The 23,531-nt window shown below is 39.8% G+C and overlaps 1 protein-coding gene across 1 annotated transcript; it reads left to right on the top strand.

Annotated features, from left to right (window-relative positions):
* The first annotated feature begins 3,399 nt into the window (after positions 1-3,399).
* LOC133744298 (putative pentatricopeptide repeat-containing protein At1g12700, mitochondrial) lies at positions 3,400-4,620 on the top strand. Its single transcript, XM_062172432.1, has one exon. It carries the CDS (start codon positions 3,400-3,402, stop codon positions 4,618-4,620), a length of 1,221 nt encoding a protein of 406 aa, XP_062028416.1.
* The last annotated feature ends 18,911 nt before the right edge of the window (positions 4,621-23,531 follow it).

Here is a 23,531-nt window from a genome sequence, read left to right as displayed (position 1 = left end):
CTTTTTTCTTGTAAATAACAAAACCTTGTATCTCCCGATTTAATTAGACTATTTTGATTTTTTGAAAGAGGGAGCTGAGATGGCTAGTTGGGGGTTGAGAGAGATGCGAATCCTTATCCCTTGGGAGAGGGTGGGTGTAGATCTCTACAACGTCTCCATGAAAAGAGACTAGGCTCTAATGTGCCATACAATGTGTTTTCATTTTGAAGATGAATCAATTTTTGTTTTTTTAGAAAATTACATATAAGTAACAGACCAAAGATTGAAAAACAGAAAACCCACCTTTTGTAAGTTTTATACAAATAAGGACAAGGAGCCCGGGCCCAAAGAAAATAAAGCAGGCTTAATTCCTGGTGTTTCATCCGCAATTACAAATTTGAACAATTTTTTATTAATATTACAATGACGCCACTGTAGGATGGAATAACCCCAAAACAAAGGTCTGATGTGCAAAGTACCGTAAGCTGGCGATGAGCTCCCGCATCGTCTCCTCAAGGCATCAAAGAAGTCCGCCTCGTCCAAGCGCTCTTACGCCGGCGACAGGAACAGAGGGATGGCGGCGTCGCTGCTGATGATGATCGCCTCGTTTCGGATGATTCCGACTTGGTTGTGATCTGCGAGAAGCTCTGATTGGTTTCGATCAGTGAAGATCAACTGAATCGACGGCCAGGAACATCAAATTTCTGAAATCCGATGAGGAATTGGTCAGTTGCTGTTGATTTTGGGCTATCACTAATGTTTAGTTTGTGGTTGCAACTTGTTGTTAAGGATGAATTGAGAGGTTTTATGAGATGGGATATGGGATTTATGAGAATGAGAGTTTAATTGTTAGTTTGGCTATTTTCTGGGATTCAAAGAGTTCTGTTTTTAATAAGAAAAAGAAAAGTTGAATGAACTGTAGTTTTTTTTTGTTACAAAACGAACTGTAGTTTAGATTTGTAGATGAAGGAATATGATTTCTGAAAGCAGTTTAGTTTGCTGCATCAATTTAGTTTTGGATGATAGTTTGTCCTAAATAGTTTAGCTGCTTGTGTTTTTTTTTTTTTTTAATTTCGGTTAAGCACGTAATCTGCTAAATATGGGTTGAACTCGAGTCTGTGGTGTGATCTCATGTTCAAGTTTTAGGAGTAATTATTGGAGTCAGCTGTGGTTGATCAAAGGTCTTGTTATATGTTTACTGAGTCTTGTAATTTGAGACTTTGACACACTAACTTTGGCACATACAGTAGCAGCATAAATTATAGTCTTCAGCATCTCGTTTGTGCAGAGAAGCTGGAAATGATATTTGGGTTTGTTTGGTTTGTAGATAAGTCGGTTTTTTTCTGATGCTTACTTGAGTTTGCTTTTGCTTGTGGTGGGGTTATACTTAAAATGTGGTGTCACTTGTTGGGACTTCAGATAATAGCTGTTGGTTTGGAGTAGTTGTGCTTTTGCTTGTGATGGTGGTATTATAGTTGCATTTCAGATTTTTTTTGAAAGACTTGTTGTTCTCAGACAAAAGTAGTGCAGTAGTTGTGCTACTGTGTTCAGTTTATTGTTGTTATGTGCTACTGTGTTATTCTTGCATTTGTGCTACTGTGCTACTGTGTTATTGTTGTATTTGTTATGTGCTACTGTGCTACTGTGTTATTGTTGTTATGTGCTACTGTGTTCAATTGAAATTTCTTTCTGCAGTTTATTGTTGTTATGTGCTACTGTGTTCAGTTTATTGTTGTTATGTGCTACTGTGTGCAGTTTATTATTGTTATGTGCTACTGTGTGCAGTTTATTTGAAGTTTCTTTCTGCAGTTTATTATTGTTATGTGCTTCTGTGTGCAGTTTATTTGATGTTTATTTGTGCAGTTTATTATTGTTATGTGCTACTGTGTGCAGTTTATTTGAAGTTTCTTTCTGCAGTTTATTTTTGTTATGTGCTACTGTGTGCAGTTTATTTGATGTTTATTTGTGTGCATTTTATTTGAAGTTTATTTGTGTAGTTTATTATTGTTATGTACCTGCTACTGTGTTTAATTGAAGTTTCTTTCTGCAGTTTATTGTTATTATGTGCTACTGTGTAGTAGTAGAACTGAACGAGTATGAGTGCAGCGAGGGCAGTAGCAGGATTGGACAAGTGCAGTAGCAGAACTGGACGAGTATGAGTGCAGTAGCAGAAAACAAGTAGCAGAACTGGACGAGTATGAGTGCAGTAGCAGGATTGGACGAGTACAGTAGCAGGATTGGGCGATGACGAGTGCAGTAGCAGAACTGGACGAGTATGAGTGCAGTAGCAGGATTGGACGAATACAGTAGCAGGATTGGGCGATGACGAGTGCAGTAGCAGAAAACAAGTAGCAGAACTGGACGAGTATGAGTGCAGTAGCAGGATTAGATGATGAGATGAGAGTAGTAAGAGAGTGAGATTTTGTGAAGTAACATAAATGGATTATTATCAAGGAAATAAAAGTAACATAAAGAATTATTCTCAGAAAAAAAAAAAAGTAACATAAGGGAATTAGAAGTCAAAAGAAGTAGTTAAGGGTAAAAAAGTAAATTAACTCATGGCATGAGGCAAGTGGAGAGCAGATTGTCCTTACTTGTAAGATTTGATCTTTATAAAATGATTAGAAGTTAAAAGAAGTAGTTAAGGATAAAAAAGTAAATTAACTCATGACATGTGGCAAGTGGAGAGCACATTGTCCTTATTTGTAAGATTTAGTCCTTATATGTTTAATTCAATCTTTAGATGATTTATTTATAAAGTCATCTTTTGTCAATAACTTAAATGTAATTTGTTATTGTTTTTTTTCCAAAGATGGATCAATATTTTTTTGGGACAACTAGCCATATTAGCTTTCAAACTTCTAAAAAAGCCAAAAGTGACTGTGGCAAACGAGCCCGAGCACGATTAAGAGTGGGCCGTGCTGGCGGGCTGGGCCAAGGTAAATTGATGGGCCCGGCCCAGAATTTTACTCATATACAAGGGGTAGAATTGTAATAGACTAGAGGTATACAATACGGCGCGGCCGCGCGGGTCCTTCCTCAGAAAAAATTTAAAACCTCTCCCTCATTTCTCTTCCGTGGCGTACTGTTTCTCTCCTTCACGAACCCAAAAGGTGAGTGAGCTTCTCCAACTATCATCTTCGTCTCCTTTTGGAAACCCTAGCTCAGTTTATTGATCTAAATTATCACGCAGTAGCTACGTACTGGTTTAGTTAATTTGTTTCTTAATTTACACACTAGGTCGAGTTTGGATTTTCACACTCGGGTGGGATTATACTGTTTGTTTTTGAAGTAGCAAAGCCCTAACTTCGCTTCACTCCTTTGGATCATCAGTCCAGTTCTGATTTCTTTTGTTTCGAAAATTTAATTTCCGCTAGAACTAACTAATTAACAGCTTATTACAGAGAACCAATTGAATCAATGGCGGAGGCTAGTTCCCCAAATTACGATGACCTCAAGAACCATGTAATGAAGGTTTTTGAGGATGCGACCAAAGACTGTGAGGACAAGGACATGAAAAGAGTATTCGATTCGATTGGGGACTACGACTCCTTTAACAATTATGCGATTGAAATGTTCGGTGCTATGGAAAACTTGGGCCTCGGTGACGAAGCCAGAGAGCTGTTCAAGCCTCTCTCTGACCGAGCCGTACTGCGGGACGTGGCTGTCCACACTGTGGTCATTCGGGCATACGCTGTTGCCGGCAAGACCAAGGCTGTTCTCAAGGCCTACCAGCACATGATAGCCACTGGTATCGCTCCCTCATCCCTCACTTACACCATACTCATCAATGCACTTGTAGTAGACTATTCTGATTACAGTTTTGTTGGCTATGTGAAGAACTATATTCTAGAAATGTTGGATAAGGGGATGAAGCCTCATCCTATATGCTATTTGGGTCTGTTTGGAGTCCTTGGCTGCCGGGAGTCCGTGGAGAAGGCCACTGAGTTCCTTGTGCTGATAAATGCCAAGGGGTTGAGCCCCGAGTCCAATTATTTTAACATTGAAGAAGGCCACTTCAAAAAGGCAATCAAGGTGTACACTAATGTCAGCAATATAACAACTGACAAGGATGCGCAAAAGGTGTTCCGGAAGTGGCGCACCAACGCCCCTGGCCTCAAGAAAGAGTTAATGAAGATGATCAATGCTCTGGTGAAGGATGGCAAGCTAGATGAATCCATGGAGATGTATAGGGACATCATTGAGACAGGAAGAGAACCTTTTGTCCTACTCCACACCTGCGTTATTAAAGCCTATCTCAAGTCTGGCAAGACCAAGAGTGCTTTTGAGCTGTACCGGGGTATGTTAGCTGCAGGTGTTTCCCCCAACTCATACACTTACACAGTTTTAATCAAGGGACTCGCTGCTGACCCCAACTTCTTTGGAGAAGCCAAGAAGTGCTTGCTTGAAATGATGGACAGGGGGAAACGGCCCAATGCTGCTACCTACACTGCTGTGATAGAGCTATTTGCAAGGCAGGAGAGCAAGGCTGCTGAGGAGGAGGGTAAAGTGTTTGTGGAGGTCATGATGGGGAAGGGATTTGTGCCTAATGCAAAGGCAATGAGCGAGGTTTTAAAGGGCAGACCAACACCTGTAATTAGAAGGGTCATGAGTATAGTCCTTTCCAAGTTGAAGCACTGATGCTTTGCTTCATCAATGTTATTCAGCAGCTTTAGGATCATGACGTTTCATATATGGAGGAGCAGTGAGGGTAGAAGATCATGGTAGAAACGGTTTCAACATGGGATTTGTTGTTGTCATCTATGATTGTGATTGCTGACCTTGAAGTAGTCTGTTCTGCTAATTCCTGTAGTCTCTATGTCTCACATTCTGCATTTATATTTTTCCTTTTCAGCCACAATCTATTATCTGCTTTTTGACTGGTTGGGCATGAACAAAATATAGTCAAATACCAAAATTTCACAAGTTGCTTTACTTGCTGTGCAAAAACTTCTCTTTGGTACATCCAAATGGTTTTGGGGAAACAATCTGACATGTCAACTATGCTAGATTCACAGTTCTATATAACACGTAACAGATTGAGGGAACGAAAAGAAACTTGGAACTTGGAATTCAGCTGTTGTGCTTTATGAGCTCCTTGCAGCATTGTATTTTAATTGTTGGTGCCTTCTTCTCTTCCATTGAAACTTAACGACCTCATGAACTTACATTCTTCAAACATCTCTAGGGTCGCATAAGTCACTTTGGTAGTTTGCATTTCCATTTGAGTAGAAGAATAGCAATCCCAGTAAAGTAAAGATAATTATTTCAGTATGGATAAGTGAATTTTGAAGTTCTTTTTTTTTTTTTTGAAAGATTTGTGTTGTTTTACTTTACTATGAAAAATGTGAATAGTGTCCTGCTTCTGCTTCCTTTTCTCTAATCAATACAAGGTAACACATGCATTCACCTCATTCTTACTTGACTGTCTGAGAATATATGCAAGTTATTTCATTTGAGAATAGTAATGCTTACTATTAGATTACAGGTACATACATTTATTAAATTAGATTACAGGTACATAAATTTATTATATCAAATTAGATTACAGGTATATATATGTTTCCTTCATCCATTATGGTATGAATTTAACATTTTTTCCTGGAGATTTACCTCATGTATTAATACTAGTGTAGAGCTCTATGCTGTTTGTAGGATTCTGATGTCTTGTGGAATTGGAAAACCCTAATGAAGCAAAATTTACCAACACTAATTGTCACGCCCCGAATTTTGAATAACAAATTCAAATCCGAAACATGAATTAATACAACTCACATAAATACAACCTGAATTTTTTTCTCAAAACAACCACACCTCACATCGCTCGATATTACATAAACCAAATCTCAAATTTGTTTATTACAGCACACTCTCACCAAATTATATTGTAAGGCTCAAATGAGCATAACTCACCTCACAATTACAATTGCTGTAAAACTAAAACAAATTCTCTAACCCGCACGATCACCGTCCTGATTCTCCTGACCTGTAGGATTACCCGCTACACAATTTGAATAGTGTACCGGGATTGCAACAACACAAACCCGGTAAGCTTTTGACAGCCCGTATGAGTAAACAAGGAATTGCACGATTTTAAAGTAACAATTCAATTTCAGTATCTCTTAGCATAATAATTGAAGTGCACAACGTCACTTCAAGCATCAATCAACACACGTCTCATCATGACTACTCAAAAACAAACAACTGTTTACTCAATATATACTCACAGGCTTATGATTAAATATATTAATCATCCCATACCGTATATTATACTCACGTCTCAACATGACTACGCAAAAACAAACAACTGTTTACTCAATATATACTCACAGGCTTATGATTTATTTATATAAATCATCCCATGCAGTATATTATACTTACAGGCTTATGATTAATTATATTAATCACCCCATTCAGTATATCATACTTACAGGCTTATGATTAAATATATTAATCACCCCATTCAGTACGTATATCATACTTACAGGCTTATGATTAAATATATTAATCATCCCATTCAGTATGATGGCAGACAGACTAGAGCTCTAACTGTATCGTAAAGTGTCACCTGGGCCAAGGTTCACCTTACGAATGACTGCTTTCCTCAATTCACTCGACTCCTCATTTAATTCATCTCAACGACTCAACTATCGCACTTTACTCAATTACCCATTATCATAGACAACACAACATCTAAGATAAATCACATATTCCAAAGGGTAATGCTCAAAATATAACTCAGTAAATCACATCAATACTTCACCCGATGTCACACCATCCAATATATATTCCACGTAAATATATATATACGTAGTCACCCACACAAGAGTGACCACTAATACCAACTATAGTTCACATGCAATAAAATCTAGAAATTCATTTTTATAGTTTAAATACATTTTACTTACCTATGGACCGTAGTCGATCAAGTCCATATAATTTAAAACAAATATTTATTTTCATAAAACAATTTCCACAATTTCCCAATTAAATAAAATCACCGAATTTCGGTTCGTGAATGAACCATGTGCGATTTACTCACCTCGATATTCCCGCTGCGTCTTCAATTCAACACAATACACACCAAAACCGCTCACCCAAGGAAGACCGTCAATCACCTAATCAAACATGACCTTAACTTAGCCAACAACTCAAAAACATACTCAAACAACAATCCAACGGTCGGATCGAAATTAAATGATGATCCAACGGTCGGATCCTCACGGATCGCCTTTAGGATCACCCTCCAAAAATCATCACGAAGATCCAACGGTCAGATCTTCCTGAATCGTCCTTACTAACATCTTCACAAATTTATACGAAAATCCGACGGACGGATTCTCACGAATCGCCTCCCTAATCACTGTTTTGCATTTATACGAAGATCCAACGGTCGGATCTTCGCCCATGACCACACAAAGCCACTGGGACAGTCATAAGATCAACATATCAAAACTATAATTCCATCGGGCGGTCCGATCTTCACAGATCACAAATTGAACGATCGAAATCGTAAAATTCATAACTTAAACATACGATCTCTAAAAATTATGAATTATATCTGCAAACGATCGTATCGACACGTAGAACACAAAAATGGACAGAAACTGTCCTTAAGGTGGCCGGAGGTCGCCGGAAACCACCATCACAGTGGCGGCGCCGCCACCCATCCAAAGTCAAAATTTGACAAAACTCCCAACATCAAAGTCCTTCATCTCAACTCCAATTTCACTTTTCATAACTACACCAAAGTCAGATTATAAGCCAAAAGAGTCGAATTTTACCTCACAACATTTTCAGATCGGATGAACCCTAGTTTCCAAATCGTGCGAATTTGATCACCACAGCTCGATTTGATGCAACCCACCTTAGGATAAATGATCTACATCCTCAGGAGTGCAGAATCCCTTCAAGAAAAATGGCAAAAGGTGACCGGAGGAGGGAGAACAATAGTGGCGAAGTGAGGCGATTTCCAACTCGGCTGCACCATGTTCTTCGACTTGCAGAGACCACCACGATGGTTATTTCCCATCGATGTCTTCTTGAAAGTTTTAAAGGACTTCAGGGCGAACGAATTTTCTTTTGGAAGCAAGTCGATTAGAGGTCTGTGGAGGGAGATATGGCCGGACAAAGGAGAGCCCAGAAAACGGTGGGGGAAGAGCGATTTTGTCGTTGGCAGTCCCACTTCTCGGTCTCGATTCTTCTTCTCCAGCTCGTTTCAAGTTCGATTGGTTGCCCAGACTTCATGTATAGACCAAGGCGAGCAAAAGCCCTCCAAGAACTCGGCCAAAGGTGGCCGGAGTTGGGAGAACGATGGAGGCGAAAGGAGGAGGCGCGGCTGGGCTCGGGAGAGAACTGGGGAGGGATTTCTGGAATTCTGGAAATTCTGTCCTTGTTTGCAATTTCCGGAAATAGAAATGTATTTATACCAAAATGGAAATATCTTCAAAAATCCATAACTAATTCACACGAACTCCGATTTTCGCGTTCTACATATGCACGAGTTCGTATCGACGAGCTCTACGACTTTCATGAAGGAAATTTTCCCAAATTCCGTAAGCATAAAAAGTCAACTTTTCACTAGCCCCTAACTTATGTTCGTTTTCGAATAAAACTTGTTTGAACTAATTCCACCACTCCTCCAAGCTTCGTACTCGCTCCTACTATCGTGAAATCATTTCTAAAAATCCATGGAATTTAATTTGGATTTTTCGGGGTATTACACTAATGTATGGCTGTCTGGTTTATTTTGAAGTACCCATCTTATGGTTGTTAAATGTACTTGTTCTAATTCTTGGAAGAACACTTATGCTTCTGATATAATTCAGTTTGATAATATTTTAATTTTAATTTTTTTTTATCTCCTGCAGTATATTTGTAGCTGGTTCACTGCCGCCCATCATTATTAGTTTTAGTTTCTTGCAGCTGATTGTTCTGGACAGTAGTAGTTTTAATTGCTTTCATTTGGGCATGTAGATTGGGAAAGGTACATACAGCTTTGTACTCAGAGCATTTGAAGTGGGAGAATTTGTGCAGTTGAAGGATCCTCCCACTTTAAAAAATGCAGTTTTTGTTGTAGTATACATGATTATTGTTGTCATAGTTTATATGTCTATTTCATGTATAGGATATATATACTTGAGTATATAGAGAGATGCTTAAGTGTAAAGATAGGTATAGTGACCTATATGATAAGCTTTATGCCAAAGAGGAACAAGCATGGTTATCTCTATCATCACAGCCACAATGCCACATGAGAAAGCTAGAAATGGAGCTGTCATCCAAGTTGTATCATTTCTTTAAGCATTTCACACCTCAATTGTATTCCTATAAATACCTCCTTGAATGAGATGAATAAACACACTTGAATCTCCATTCTCTCTGCAACATTACTCTCTCTATCTCTCTGTTAATTTATGCTTGTCCTTAAACACGTTATCAGCACGAAATTGCTCTAGAATTAGAATCGAAATTGAAAAGAGTAGAGGGAGTTCAAAATCCGATCGAAGTCATTTTTCCAAACCAACAAAAAACCTCCAAACCCTAGCAAATATCAAAGCCCCTGATTCAAGAAGCTCAGAACCGGCCTCAGAATCTCAAGAACCGGCCGGAAACTACCTGAACCGGCCACCGGAAAATTTGGAGTGCTGCCGGACCGCTGCCGAGTCCTGCCGAGCAGCTGCGCAGAAGCTGCCGAGAAGCCCTGCCGAGTCCTGCCGAGATCTGCCGAGAAGCTGCCGAGCGAGTCCTGCCGAGACCTGCCGAGAAGCTGCCGAGCGCATCTGCCGAGACCTGCCGAGCAGCTGCGCAGAAGCTGTCGACAGCACCTGCCGAGAGCTGCCGAAAGAATCTGCCGAGCTGCTGCCGAAGACCTGCCGAGCCCCTGCCTAGCAGCTGCGCAGCAGCTGCCGAGACACCTGCCGAGCAGCTGCCGAGCTGCTGCCGAGCTGCTGCCGAGCAGCTGTCGACACATCTGTCGACAGATCTGTCGGGCACTTTTCCGGCGACTTTCGGGACACTTTTCCGGAGACTTTCCGGACACTTTTCCGGCGACTTTCGGGACACTTTTCCGGCGACTTTCCTGACACTTTTCCGGCGACTTTCGGGACACTTTTCCGGACACTTTTCCGGCGACTTTCCGGTGACTTTTCCGGCAACTTTTGGGCAACTTTTTCGGTCATTTCCGACAACACTATTTCAAGGTATTCTTTACTAAAAGTTCCCGCTTTTGAGTTTTTATTTATTTTTCTCCTCCTTTTTCTTTTTGGGAACTTACAATTAAAAAACGGAATTATAGAAATTCACGCTAAACGAACTAAGAGCGTTCGTAGTCAATGAACTAAGAGTGTTCATAATATTCGGACTAAGAGCGTCCGCAAGCATCGACTTATGACCCTATTAAACATCATTGTTTCGGTCTAATCCAAATATTCTTGGAAATTGATTTCTTGGTAGCATAGCTCGGAAATCTTATTGTTTTAGTTTTTCGTGGAAGTTTTAAACTCCGAAACTAATACATCTTTTTCTTCTTATATTTCAAGGATGTCGAATGAACCTAGACTCGAATTTCAAATCCTTGACTCAACTGGTTCGGATTACCATAGTTGGAAAACTGACGTTGAGAACCATCTCACATCAAAAGGGATATTGCCCATAATCCAGGAACCAAACGCGGGCCTTGTGTTCCAACGAACACCCATAAAGCATGCACAAGCAATTATCTTGATGCGACGCCATATGGACAAAGCACTCAGATTAGAGTATATGTCCATCAAAGATGCAAGGGACCTATGGGTAGCGCTAGAAGAGCGCTTTGATAATATCCAAGATTCCCTCCTCCCTGACTTGAAGGTTCAATGGAACAATATACGCTTCTCCGACTTCAAGTCTGTTGCTGAATACAATTCAGAAGCTCTTCGGCTAAAAGCCATGCTGAAGTTCTGTGGAAAACCTCTCACAGAAGAAGAGCTAATTGAGAAGACTCTCTCCACCTTCCCCGTCGCAGCAATTATACTATCAAAGCAATATCGCACTGAATTTAATGCTGGACGACTTACGAAGTTCAATGAGCTTATCAATATTTTGTCGGTGTTTGAGAAGCACGACAATATCCTTGTGAAGAATTATAATTCAAGGCTCGTAGGAACCAAAAGCGTTCATGAGGCAAATTATAATGCACCCAAGAAAGGGCGCAAGGAGCGGTACCCTACTAATAAGGGGCATGTATACCCTAATAACAGGGGACATGAAGGACGAACGGGTCCATATAACCGCCCCAACAAAGAAGGCAGCCGCAACTATAGTGCGGGCACACGTGGTGGTAACTACACACGTGGGAGAGGTGGATATAACAAAACCATGGGCCGTAACACTGTGGGCCGTGGAGGTCGCACCATACGCCGTGGTAGTAGCAGTAACAACCCGCCCAGGGAATATCCACAACGTGCACCACCTGCACCTCAAATCAAGGGAGGCAACCACAATGACATGTGTCATCGATGTGGTTCAACCGAGCATTGGTTTAGGCAATGCCAGGCAAGTACTCAACTAGCTGCACGCTACAAGGAGTACAGGGAAACATGGGAGCAAGAAGCCAACCTTGCTGAAAAAGAAGATGGTGAAGATATCACTCTCACCACTGAGGACTTCAAAGCTGCAGATAAAGAGCACGAGGATGCCGCAGACTTTGATTAGAATAGTCCTTTCTATTTTCCAAGAATGGCAAATGTGCCTTAGTCAAATGACAATTGTATTAAAACTCTTTCTCATGTGGCGCATCCAATGTAGTATGATGTCTAGGAAAGTAAATGAGATCGGGGTACTTAAGCGAGCCTCGCTCCACCAACATCTCTCTACTTTCCTGGTCATATTTCATTAGAGTTACCAAACGGATTGAGTAACTACAATTTGTCTAAAGTTTGATTTTATTATGGAATAGACTTTGGAAAACTTTGATGTAATCATTGGCTATTTTCCTTATTAATAAAGTGTTGTTAAATTCCGAACTTTATATAAAGAGCCAATAGTTTTCATGTGGAAACACATTGTGAGAATGGACAAGAATTCCTTTGCATTACCTCTAATGACTACGGACATTAACGAGTATTAGAGAAACTTATGTGTCACTCTAGTGGGTTGTATGCAACCACTATTCGAGCCATTGAATCAAACCATGTCATAAGAGATGACTTATGGGATTCCGACACATATAGGCTTTGGCAAGACCGTTTGGGATATCCAGGTCGTGATATGATGTTCCGTATATTAAAGACTTTACGAACATCTATTCCTCAAAACGAAAAGAAGTACGAACCAAAGATTGGTCCAAAGAGTTACTTCGTTTTGCAAAACTTGCTCTTTAGCAAAGATAGGATCGAGACCATCCTATGCAAAGGACACTAAATAAAATATACCATTCTTGCAAAGAATCCTTGCAAAGAATCCAAGGTGATATTTGTGGACCTATTCAACCAACTTGCGGACGTTTAAATATCTCATGATGTTGGTTGACACGCAAACACACTGATCACGTGTTGTGCTATTATCCACTCGTAAAAGCTACGTATGCTATACTCCTAGCACAAATCATATGACAACGGGCTCACCCCCCGTCATCCTTAGGTCAATTGGGTTTGCCTATGCTAGAGAGTTTACATCGAAGACTTTTGATGGTTATTGCAAAGGGACTGATGTTGGACATCACATTCCCATATACACGCCCAAAAGGTCTCGCGGACATAACTACGATGGTAGTTCAGACATTGGCGATGCGCACCAATCTTTTTATATCCGCTTGGGGTGATGCAATATCGCATACAACTATGCTAATTCCTCTATGACCTACCGCCACTCAATGTATTCCTGCGTTACAGCTACTGACTGGGTACAAATATTTTGTACTTACGCACATTCGAGTGAGCCATTTATGTGCCAATTGCGCCGCCACAGCGCCTATGGTAGGTCCTTAAAAACAAGTGAGCAACTTAGTTGGAATTGAGACTCCAACAATCGTCCGCCACTTAATGCCCTTGCAAGGCGATCTCCTTACCGTCTGATTTACGGATGTCACTTTGATGAGACAGTCTTCCCGTCGTCAGGGGGAGATAAGAACACGAATGTTCAGCAGGAACGACAGGAATTGTCGTGGTCTGTCCCCACTATGTCTCATCTCGATCCCTATTAAAGTGACGAGATCACACACATTTACTGCAAAAATGCCTGCAAGGAAGGACGTCCCTATAAGAGGACGTAGCGCCACCCTACACAGAGGTAGGCAAGGCGCCAACGCCATAGAAAGTGGCACTCTGGTGTTACAGACCATGGGCCCAGCTAGGATGCGTGGGAAGCCCGTGGACTCGAAGGATATTTTGGCATCCTTAGATCATCGACACTCAACATCCGTCTCATGAGTATCTTCTGGATTATGGTTATCGTTGGGGGACGCCTCAACGTCAGAACCTATTCTTGAGAATATAGAGCTCTATGAAAATTACACTAGTGTACATAAGACGTGGAATAGAAACTCCATCATAATTGATGATGTAGATGCGCATTTTGATGCGCATGAGTTTGTTGAGATTGATGATATCGAACCACGCTCCGTTGAAGCATGAATACCAACGTAGAGAAATTTGGCCTAAATGGAAAGATGTGATCCAGGTTAAACGAAGAGGAAGGTCTTTGAGCCAGTGATGCCAACACCTCCTTACATAAAACCTATTGACTAATGGGTCTTCGTTAGAAAGCGTGTTGAGAAAAAGAGATGGCAATCTCGCCTTATGGCGCAAGGCTTCTCACAGAAAGCCCTGGAATTGACTACGATGAGACATATTCTCTCGTAATGGATGTCATTGCACTCCACTACCCTGTCAGTTTGGTAGTTTCCAAATAACTGAACATGCAGCTTATAAATGTGGTCACTACGTATCTCTATGGGGATCTAGATACGGAATATACATGAAAATTCATAGTGAAACTTTAGTTACCCAAATCAAGTGGCTCTAGACCACGGAGCGCGTTTGCAATAGAATTGAAACGCTCACTAAAAGTGACTACTTGATTGGGAAGGGATATGCCCGCGCGTTTCCATAAACAAGTTTCGGATTCTATCGCGGTTTTCATGTTGGACATGATCTTCATTAGAAGCCCTTAAAGAGTTAAGGGAAACCGCTGAACACTTGAAATCTGAGTTTGAGATGAAGGATTTTTGGGGAACACGATTATGCCTCAATTTGGAACTTGAGCACCGTGTTGATAGATGCTTAGGCATTTTGACAAAGGTCAAGCCTTCAAGCACCCCATGATCGTTCGTAGTCTTGATCCTGAAAAGGATCCTCTTCGTCTGAAGGATGATCAGACGAAGATGTGCAAGAGGCAGAAGTGCGAATAGGCGCATTATTGTACTTAGCTCAATGCACAAGACTGGACATCTCGTTTTGACATAAACTTGTTAGCTAAAGGTATAGCTCTGCGCCAACGCGACACCATTAGATTGATATCTTTCGATACTTGAGATGTACGATCGATATGAGCTTATTCTATCCCTACAAAGAGATGATGGAATCAGACCCATCACACACCAGAAACGCCGCCAAACGCTGGCCTGTGTTTTCTATCCCTACCCCAAAACGACATAAGTGTTTTGGAAGGTTTTGCTGATATTGGGTATCTGTTGACCCATATAAAGGCCTTCCCAAACTGGTGAAGTGTTCACCATGGGTAAAGACCGCGATATCTTGAAGGTCTACAGAATAGACCTTAGTCGCTATATCTTCGAACAATGCAGAGATTATTGCTCTTCACGAAGTAGTTCGTGAATGTATATGGACTGGATCCATAGTTACGCATGTTCGAACAGTTGTGGTTTGAAGTCTACCACAGATGAGCCTACAAGCATTTAAGATAATGCTGCTTATTTTGAAACAAATGAAGCAAGACTGCATCAAAAGCGACAACATCAAGCATAAAATCAGCAATAACAGACTCTCCTCAAAGATAAATCAGAGGGGGAGATGTCTACATATATGGTCTCAAAACGTGAAGAGTGTGTTGTGCTCTTTTTCCCTTTCGACCGAGGTTATTTTTGTCCCACAAGGTTTTTATTACTCGGCAAGGTTTTTAATGAGGCAACGAGATAAGCACCACGTTTGGGAGACACAAAGAGATGTTGAAATCAGGGGGAGTATCCAGATGCATACCTACTTGACCATCATGTACTCTTTTTGTCCTTCGTCCAGGGTTATTTTGTCCCACTGGGTTTTGTTACCTGGCAAGGTTTTAACGAGGCACATCCTTAGCATGGTCGCCCCACTTATGCTACATCCTGAAGATGTTTTGATTCAACATATATGCGTTGTGCTCTTTTTCTCCTTCGACCAAGGTTGTTTTTTCCCACAGGGTTTTATTACTTGGCAAGGTTTTTAACGAGGCAATTTCGAAGCGCACGGCCTAGACAATACTATTGACATGAAATATCCAAGGGGGAGTGTTGTAGTATACATGATTATTGTTGTCATAGTTTATATGTCTATTTCATGTATAGGATATATATACTTGAGTATATAGAGAGATGCTTAAGTGTAAAGATAGGTATAGTGACCTATATGATAAGCTTTATGCCAAAGAGGAACAAGCATGGTTATCTCTATCATCACAGCCACAATGCCACATGAGAAAGCTAGAAATGGAGCTGTCATCCAAGTTGTATCATTTCTTTAAGCATTTCACACCTCAATTGTATTCCTATAAATACCTCCTTGAATGAGATGAATAAACACACTTGAATCTCCATTCTCTCTGCAACATTACTCTCTCTATCTCTCTGTTAATTTATGCTTGTCCTTAAACAGTTTTGATGATTTTTAACCAGAGAGTATTAGATTTATGGCCCCAGATATTATGGTTCTCTGTAAGCTTGATCATCCAAACATCAATTTGATGGGGAGGGAATATCATCTAGGTAGTAGCTGCTAAATATATCAAATCCAATGACATGCAGGTTAGGTTTTGCTTAATGTCATTAATAGGCATTTGCAGAAAAGTATGAACTTTACTAAAGCATTTTCTTTTCTCACCATACAGGTCAATGAATTTGGTTGAATTTGTTTCTGTGTAATTACATGTGGTTTAATCCGCAGTTGAGCATTGCCACTTAAATGGTTTATGCATCAGGTATTCTGCATCGAGACATCAGAGTGTCAAATGTTTCATTGGTATAACAAAATGATTTGGTATTTGCATCAGGTACTTTTTTTTTTTTTCCAACATTTGTTGAGTTTTTTGTTTGGTTACTGTCTTTGTAAATGCTCATAGTGATGTTTGTTTCTAACTGCGGATACTCGACCAAGACCCCAGAATGTAGGTGAGTCTCTAATCTTGAGACACTAGCTTCCCATTCCATTAGCATGAAATCAAGTGTTCAAGGAGATTGGATAAGATTGCTTCTCTAATCTTGGGAAACGATTATCATAGGTTCACCCTGCAATTGGCATTTCAAATATCTGGTTTTATTGAGTATCGACGGTTTTGAAAATCTAGAGAGGCTGGGGATTTGGAAGCAGGAGTTCAAGATTTGTTTCATGGCCTCATGCTTGCCTCTGATCGATCTTGGTTAAGAGCTGTAGAGGTGGAAGTCTGGAACCCAATTTGAGTTATGTTGTTTCTGTTGTTCAAACTCTCTTGTAAGTGACATCTTCTCTGTTGCCTTATATACAGCTACAAAGGGTTGTTGGGAAGGAATGAATTAGTCTCCTGTGTCTTCTGCGCCCCATACAGAAGCAGCAAATCTGTGTTGCTCCACTCCTAAATTTCCATTTTAGTTGAGCCTTTTGGGATCCATTGCTGCACTGCACCAGCAAGAAAAAAAAAGTATTGAATTTTTGGTAGTTTAGGTATGTCAAAGATATCATCAGACACACTTAAAAGTATAGAATCATTATAGAAGGATTGGACCATTGGTATACCTGACCTAGTGCAGTTGTGGCTATACTTGGGCTTCCGGTAGATATTAGAGATTCTAGAAGGGTCTGACTCGTGTTGTCTGAGTAAACCAGAGCTGCTATCCATCATTGGACATCTAGGAGATTGACAAGATGACATGTCCCTATCAGAAGCTAAGATCTTGTGGCTAATGGTTTGTATCTATAAATTTCTATTTACCGTCCCTTGTGTACCCCAAGGATGACACTAGTAAATAGCTGATCCAGCATCTTGTTGGGGACAATGCTGAAATTTTCTTACATTGCTCTGTGTGCACCAAAGACTTTATTTTGACAAGCTGGTTGAGATGTTTCTTAAATTCAAAAAAAAAAAAAAAAAAATTGTCTTAAATCAGCAGATAAAGATGGTGGCAAACTGATAGAGTGATGGTAAACATTTTTATGTTCTTCAAAAAGCTTCAGTTCCACATGCTAGAGAGATGTATAAATCGTCATTTCATTATCAACTAGAGTTTTTAGCCCTATGATTGCTCACATATATGGATAATAAGAAGTACAGTTTACTTGAACTGACATTTTTGGATGTATAATTTTCAGTTATCCTAATACTGCAATTTTCTGATCAACAAATTCCTGATCTTTTATCATGTCTATCTATTGCAGCTTTATGGTTGCACCGTACATTTGTACCCTGTGGTTTCCTCTATAGGCCTGCATTCAGTTGGTCCAAGAATCTATACATGCCAGGAAGTTATAAGAATTTGCCCTGAAAACTTGCGACCAAAAGTGGGGCTTATGGCGACATACCATCTTATATAAATTGCACTGGATAAGCTTTTTCCTCTGGGTTTGCACTAGCATCTAGTATCTAGAAAGATACAGTTTCCACTTCTCAAATTTTAGTTCTCTGGTTATTAAACTAATTTAACATTTCGTTTAGACATGACCTTTGTTTTTTTTTTTTTTTTGGCCCATGGTTTAGACATTAGTTGTGGACAATATATACTTGCTTTTCTGTAGAACACTACATTTTTAGGATACTTTGTCCAATACCAGTATACCACTATCATTTTGTTGCTGCTTGAATAATAAGACCTGGTGCTTATGGTTTAGTATCACATGTTTTGATCATGTAATTTGGGAATTGGGAGATTTCAACTGAAGTTCAATTATACTCTTTAATTTTGCAGATGATAACATCAGAAACAGCTTCTGCTACTGCACCGGTTCCTCCAGGTTTGTGATAGTTCAATCTAAAACAGTATTCAATTTCGACTTCATATTTAAGATAACCACCTGAAGTAGTTGAATATATAGTTTTAGTTGCATCTGATGCCAAAGGAATTGGGTTAGCATTTAATTACATCATTGAACTGTTTGGTTCTGGAAGAATATGGACAGTTGCCTTAAATATCTTGGCCTTCTTGCCATTACACAAACACCGGGTTATGCTTGCATAAATGATGCACTGATACTTGAGGAAGTTCAGCATATTGTATCATGTGGTATCCAGATATGGGATAGCGCGCTGCTCCTCTTGCCTATATCTCCTCTCCAATTCATTTATAGATCAATCTGTATCGAATTGTGAGTTGCTTTAGAGATAGGTGTGTCTCTTCCATTATTCTCAAGCTAGCTAGCTATGATCCGGTGTAACCATTGAAGACCAGTGCCTCCAGTCCGTAGCTTCTGATGAGCAGTTAATTGAGGAGGTTAAAGGGTCACTTAAACAATTCCATGCAATTTCTTGCAAGCTCTTTAGGCTCATTTATATGGCCGCCAGTCATATTGGTGAAGTCTATTAATAGATGGAGGGAGCGTCTCCGGCTTGGCTTCTACCTCTTCTCTATTATAATGTTGATGCACTCTAAGCAGATATTGTATTTTTGTTCATAACCTCGTTGATTAGTGCAATTCTACTGAAAATGATGAAGTATATATTTACTAGTATGCACAGTTCGATTCTATCAATTCAGAAAATACATGCATCGATATCCAAAAATTGTCTCTATGTCATATAACGGTAGAGTATGCAAGCACTCGATACAAAGTGTTCAATAAATTTTTAATCAAAAGAGGATAATCTTTATTGATGAACTATCTAGTACAAGAAGACAAGAAGTAGAAAAGAGTCCATCAAGTTTCGGAGGGACGCCTACTCCATGAAGCTTGTACTCCAGACAACAAGGCTGACTTAGCTATCTTATGAGCTACCTTATTCGATTTTGGATAAACATGAGAAAATAATGACCCTGCCTATAGTAAAAAAGTAGTATCATCAATAATCCATTAATCCTGCCAAAGTCGGAACTGTCATCGCCTTCACTCGCCAAATTTCACACTCCCCAAATTTATAATCTCATAAACATTGACCCACATGTTTCATAGCATGGCTTTCGGTTTCAATCCATGTTATGTGGCATTATTGGGGTCAGACCTGTAAATGGATCGGATTTTGATCTGTATCAGCTCTGAATCCATGGTTATTGAATGAGTTTGGATTGAAAATTTAATCCGTTGATTTGTTAATGGACCGGATTAGTACGTTAATCCGTTTATTTAATAGATCAAACACAGATTTAGGTTAGTCCGATCCGTTAATGATCCGGTCCATTTTTATAATAATGAAATATTATTTTTGTACTAATAAAATATTATTTTTCAGTATATTAAATATAAATTATTAAGAATACTTATTAATTTTATACATAAAATTAAGAAATATAACTTGAGAATAGGAATGTATTTGAAAGACGCAGCCGCTTCTCTCTTTCTAAACTAGGGTTAGGGTTTTCAACTACGTAGCCTCTCTCTCACGTCAATGGCAATTGATGCAATGACAGCCCGCTTGGCCTCCTTCCTAGCACTGGATGATGGCAAGAAACCGGTGGACCTGCGTCCATCCAAAGGATTGAGACAACCCGAAGCATTCATGGTGGTCGGGGAAGCTGCTCACGACTCGGGAATGTTCCCGTCGCTCTTTCCTTGACATGTTCCGATCTGCATGGAGGAACAATGGCAGACTAAGTGTTGAAGAGATCGGAGAAGATGACAGTGTTCTGTTCACATTCACAGATCCCTCTGATGTGGACAGGGTTTGGAAAGGAGGACCGTGGGGATACAACAGGGCTCCTATAGCCCTAGCGCCGTACGACTGTGTCAGTCCGGCAAGGGAGATACCACTGAAGAAATCATCTTACTGGATGACACTGCAAGGTAGGGCTGGGCACGGGCCGGGTAGAGCTAAAACTTTACTGGGCCCGGGACCGGCTAGTTTTTTACGGTTCGGGCCCAAAGCCCGTTTTGCAACCATCAGGGACCGGCCCGAGACCGGCCCGTTTTATTTCGGGCCGGGCTTCCGAGTTTTCGGGCCCAAATACCCATTTTCCATATATTTCCAAATTTTAGCATATTCAAAGTTCAATTCAAATCCATTAAGCTTTTTCAGTGCCTCCATTAATTTTGGCTGAATAAAGTTACCTTTTATTTTCCTTTTCTGGGCTTTAGCCTTTAATGCCTCCATTCACAGAGAAGAAAAAAAAAAAAAAGAGAAGAAGATCAGTAGCGTGCTAATTCCAAAACAACTGAACAACATAACAAAGTCAAAGAGTACCATGTTCATATAGCTATCAATGAACAACATAACTAATCAGATCTGATTTTTACAAAAAAAAAAAAAATGAAGATCAAATCAATTAACTGCTCCAAGCAAAGGACCACGGCGGGCAGGAGAGGAAGACCGGATCGTGGGAGCCATGGAAGTGGACGATCCAATTGGAGAGAGGAAGAGATTTTGGAAATCTGAGCGGGCCAAAGCGAAAGGTAAGGGATGAGTGAAGACAGGGCAATGAGATCGGTGAGATGGTAGCCGTGAGGAAGGTTCTGGATTTCAAATATGGGAAGTTTCAAAAGAAGAAGAGAGAAAGGGAGTTCTTGCAGTGAGAAGAAGAGAGAAATGGACTTCTCACCTTTGCGGCAAAGTGAGAAGAGAAGAGAGGAGAGAGAGTAGGTTTAGGAATTAATATTAGGGAGATGATTTGGTGTGGTGGAGATCTACATAGACCAACAATATAAAAATATGATGCCCTATTATATAGAGACATTTGTCTCGTTTAATGTAAAACGGGCCTAACGGACCTTTTCATATCTGAAAGTCCAGGCCCGGGCCTGAACCGTATTTTGAAAATTAAGGCCCAACTCGAACTGTTTTGATTAAAAAAAAAAATTGAGCCCGAACCGTACGGGTCGGGCCTTGACAGGCCGGTCCGGGTTTACTGGTTTTCAGGCTTAAATGCCCAGCCCTACTGCAAGGAGTACAGCTGGCATTCTGGTTGGAACGTATTATGCGCCTAATCGGAAGTACACTGGGCGAGTTCAAGGAGTTTGATCGTCCGGCTTTTCGGACCCCAGTCCTGCGAATTAGAGTCGAGATCGACTATGCAAAGCCTCTCTTGTTTAGTCGCCGTTTCAGTTCATGGTACAATTCTGGTACTACAAGTTGTTTGGCCGATGCGGCACCTGTGGCTTCGAGTACAAAATAAAAATTAGTTAAAAAGTGAAATCAAAACTTCACTTCATTTACCTTGAGCCTGAAGTTTCGAGCACCAAATTTGTTTGAACCTGAAGTTCAACATACAAAATCTTAGAACCAGCAGTTCTAATAGTAAAAAGTTCGAACCTGAAGCTTCAATTACACATGATTTATTTCAACTTTATGTTCATTTCGAACCAGAAGTTTCGAGTAAATTTTCATATGTCGATTGATACATTCTTTTTTATGCCTGCTTAAAGCATTCCACCTTAGAACCTGAAGTTCTAATTGTGCAGACTCGAGCCTTAAGTTTTGAGTGGATATATGGACAATTTATCGAAGAGTTTTAATCTTGGTCAACCTCAAACCTGAAGTTTTTGAGGGAATTATATTGACACAAATTTAAAAGTAAAGCATATATTTAACCGTTGGCTTATGACGAATGAGTATGAGTATACCCCAAAATTTGTGATCGTGACTTCTGTAATTAAAAGAGATCAGAACCTGTAGTTCCTTGATCCTTAATTACATGAGGACCTGAAGTTCCTCAATGATCATACTAACTAGATGAGCACATGAAATTTCTCACTTAAAAGTTATGATCATGAAGTTAAACTCGACATTTAGAGTACATCTTTTTTTTTTTTGGCCAGAAGCTCAAAATGAATTTGAAATGAACCTAAAGTTCATTATAAATTGGTCCTCCCAAGCCTAGTATAAAATGCCAAACTAGAAGTTTTGGATATATCTAAATTGCTCAAGACCTTGAAGTGTCATATATAATTGAGTAAACAATCAAGGCTTGGATGTGACCAAATGGATGTTCATGATTCGCTGAAATTATTGATATTTCGTACAATTAAGCTTATGTAACAAGCTTTTCTGATCCTAAAGACCTTAACAAATGGCTCCAGAAAAGCACATAATATTATTACCATAGATGTTCAATCTCGCACTATCATGGCCTCATTGTCTGGTGAGAAAGCCGATCGACATGGCTACACCAAAATGCCACCAGAAGTGGATCATGGCAAGAGAGAAATCATGATTCAATGCAAATACTGCCCTAGCATTCACACATGTGAGGAAATTGAGAAATGGGCGTGTGTCTATGGTATACTATATGGTGGATTTTTCTCAAGCCACTTTCAAAAAGGCATTGTTCAAATTAAATTGCATTGACTAATAAGAATATTGCGATTCATCACATATGTCTTATGTCTTTTGCTTACAATAAGCAAATTGAAAGCACTATTATGTTACTCCACTGATTTATTGTAACCTCTTGATTTTCCACTGAAACTAAATGTTTCTTAATCCGATTATCTAGGAACCTGATGTTCCTTAAGAGGTTTTTATAAATTGAAAAATTGAAACCTCAAGTTTCTTGGATCTCCAATTATATGAGGGCCTGAAGTCCCTCCTCTTTATGACTACACATTTATGTGTGTGAGGTTCTCCACATGATAAAGTTTTATGGATTGTAGTCTTCAACTCGAAATTTCGAGTATATCATTTTGGCCAGTAGTTCAAAATAAATTTGGTGCATTGCAATTGTTGATATTTCACAATTGATGTTTACTAAAGTTAAGGTAACACTCATATCAGGAGTTGTAGATCTTGTTTTGTGGCTCCGAATGAACTACTATCATGTTACCTAATTTGAAGTATTGTCCCACTAAGTTCCTCCAATGTGGTTAGAGAATACTATTTGCTCTCTCATGTCAAATTTGTATAGTAAATTGAGGCATATAATGTCATGAACCAGAAGTTCATTGAATCAAATACACTATTTTGGCATGTAAAGTTGCGTCATCTTTTGTCTACTATGTTGCGTGGAATCACTTACAAGTTTTGATGACTGCTAACCTACACACAAGGAAATTGTTTATTTATCGCATATTTGCGAGTTGTCACTTTAATGAGACAATCCTCCTGCCATGAGGGGGAGAAAGATTGTTCCTGAAGAACGACATGAATTGGTGTGAGATATTTATCCACCGTCTCATTTTGATTTTGGGAAATATCTAAGCTAGTGATTTGATAAAAGATCGATAGTGACAAAATTATATGCTAAATGCAAA

Source organism: Rosa rugosa, chromosome 4, assembly GCF_958449725.1.
Source record: "Rosa rugosa chromosome 4, drRosRugo1.1, whole genome shotgun sequence".
NCBI lineage: Eukaryota > Viridiplantae > Streptophyta > Magnoliopsida > Rosales > Rosaceae > Rosa > Rosa rugosa.
Note: the sequence above shows the minus strand (reverse complement) of the source record. Positions and strands in the feature narration are given on the sequence as shown.

What these genes read in the sequence shown, in the direction of transcription:
- LOC133744298 (XM_062172432.1), top strand. Translation starts at nt 3,400, where the DNA reads ATGGCGGAGGCTAGTTCCCCAAATTACGATGACCTCAAGAACCATGTA.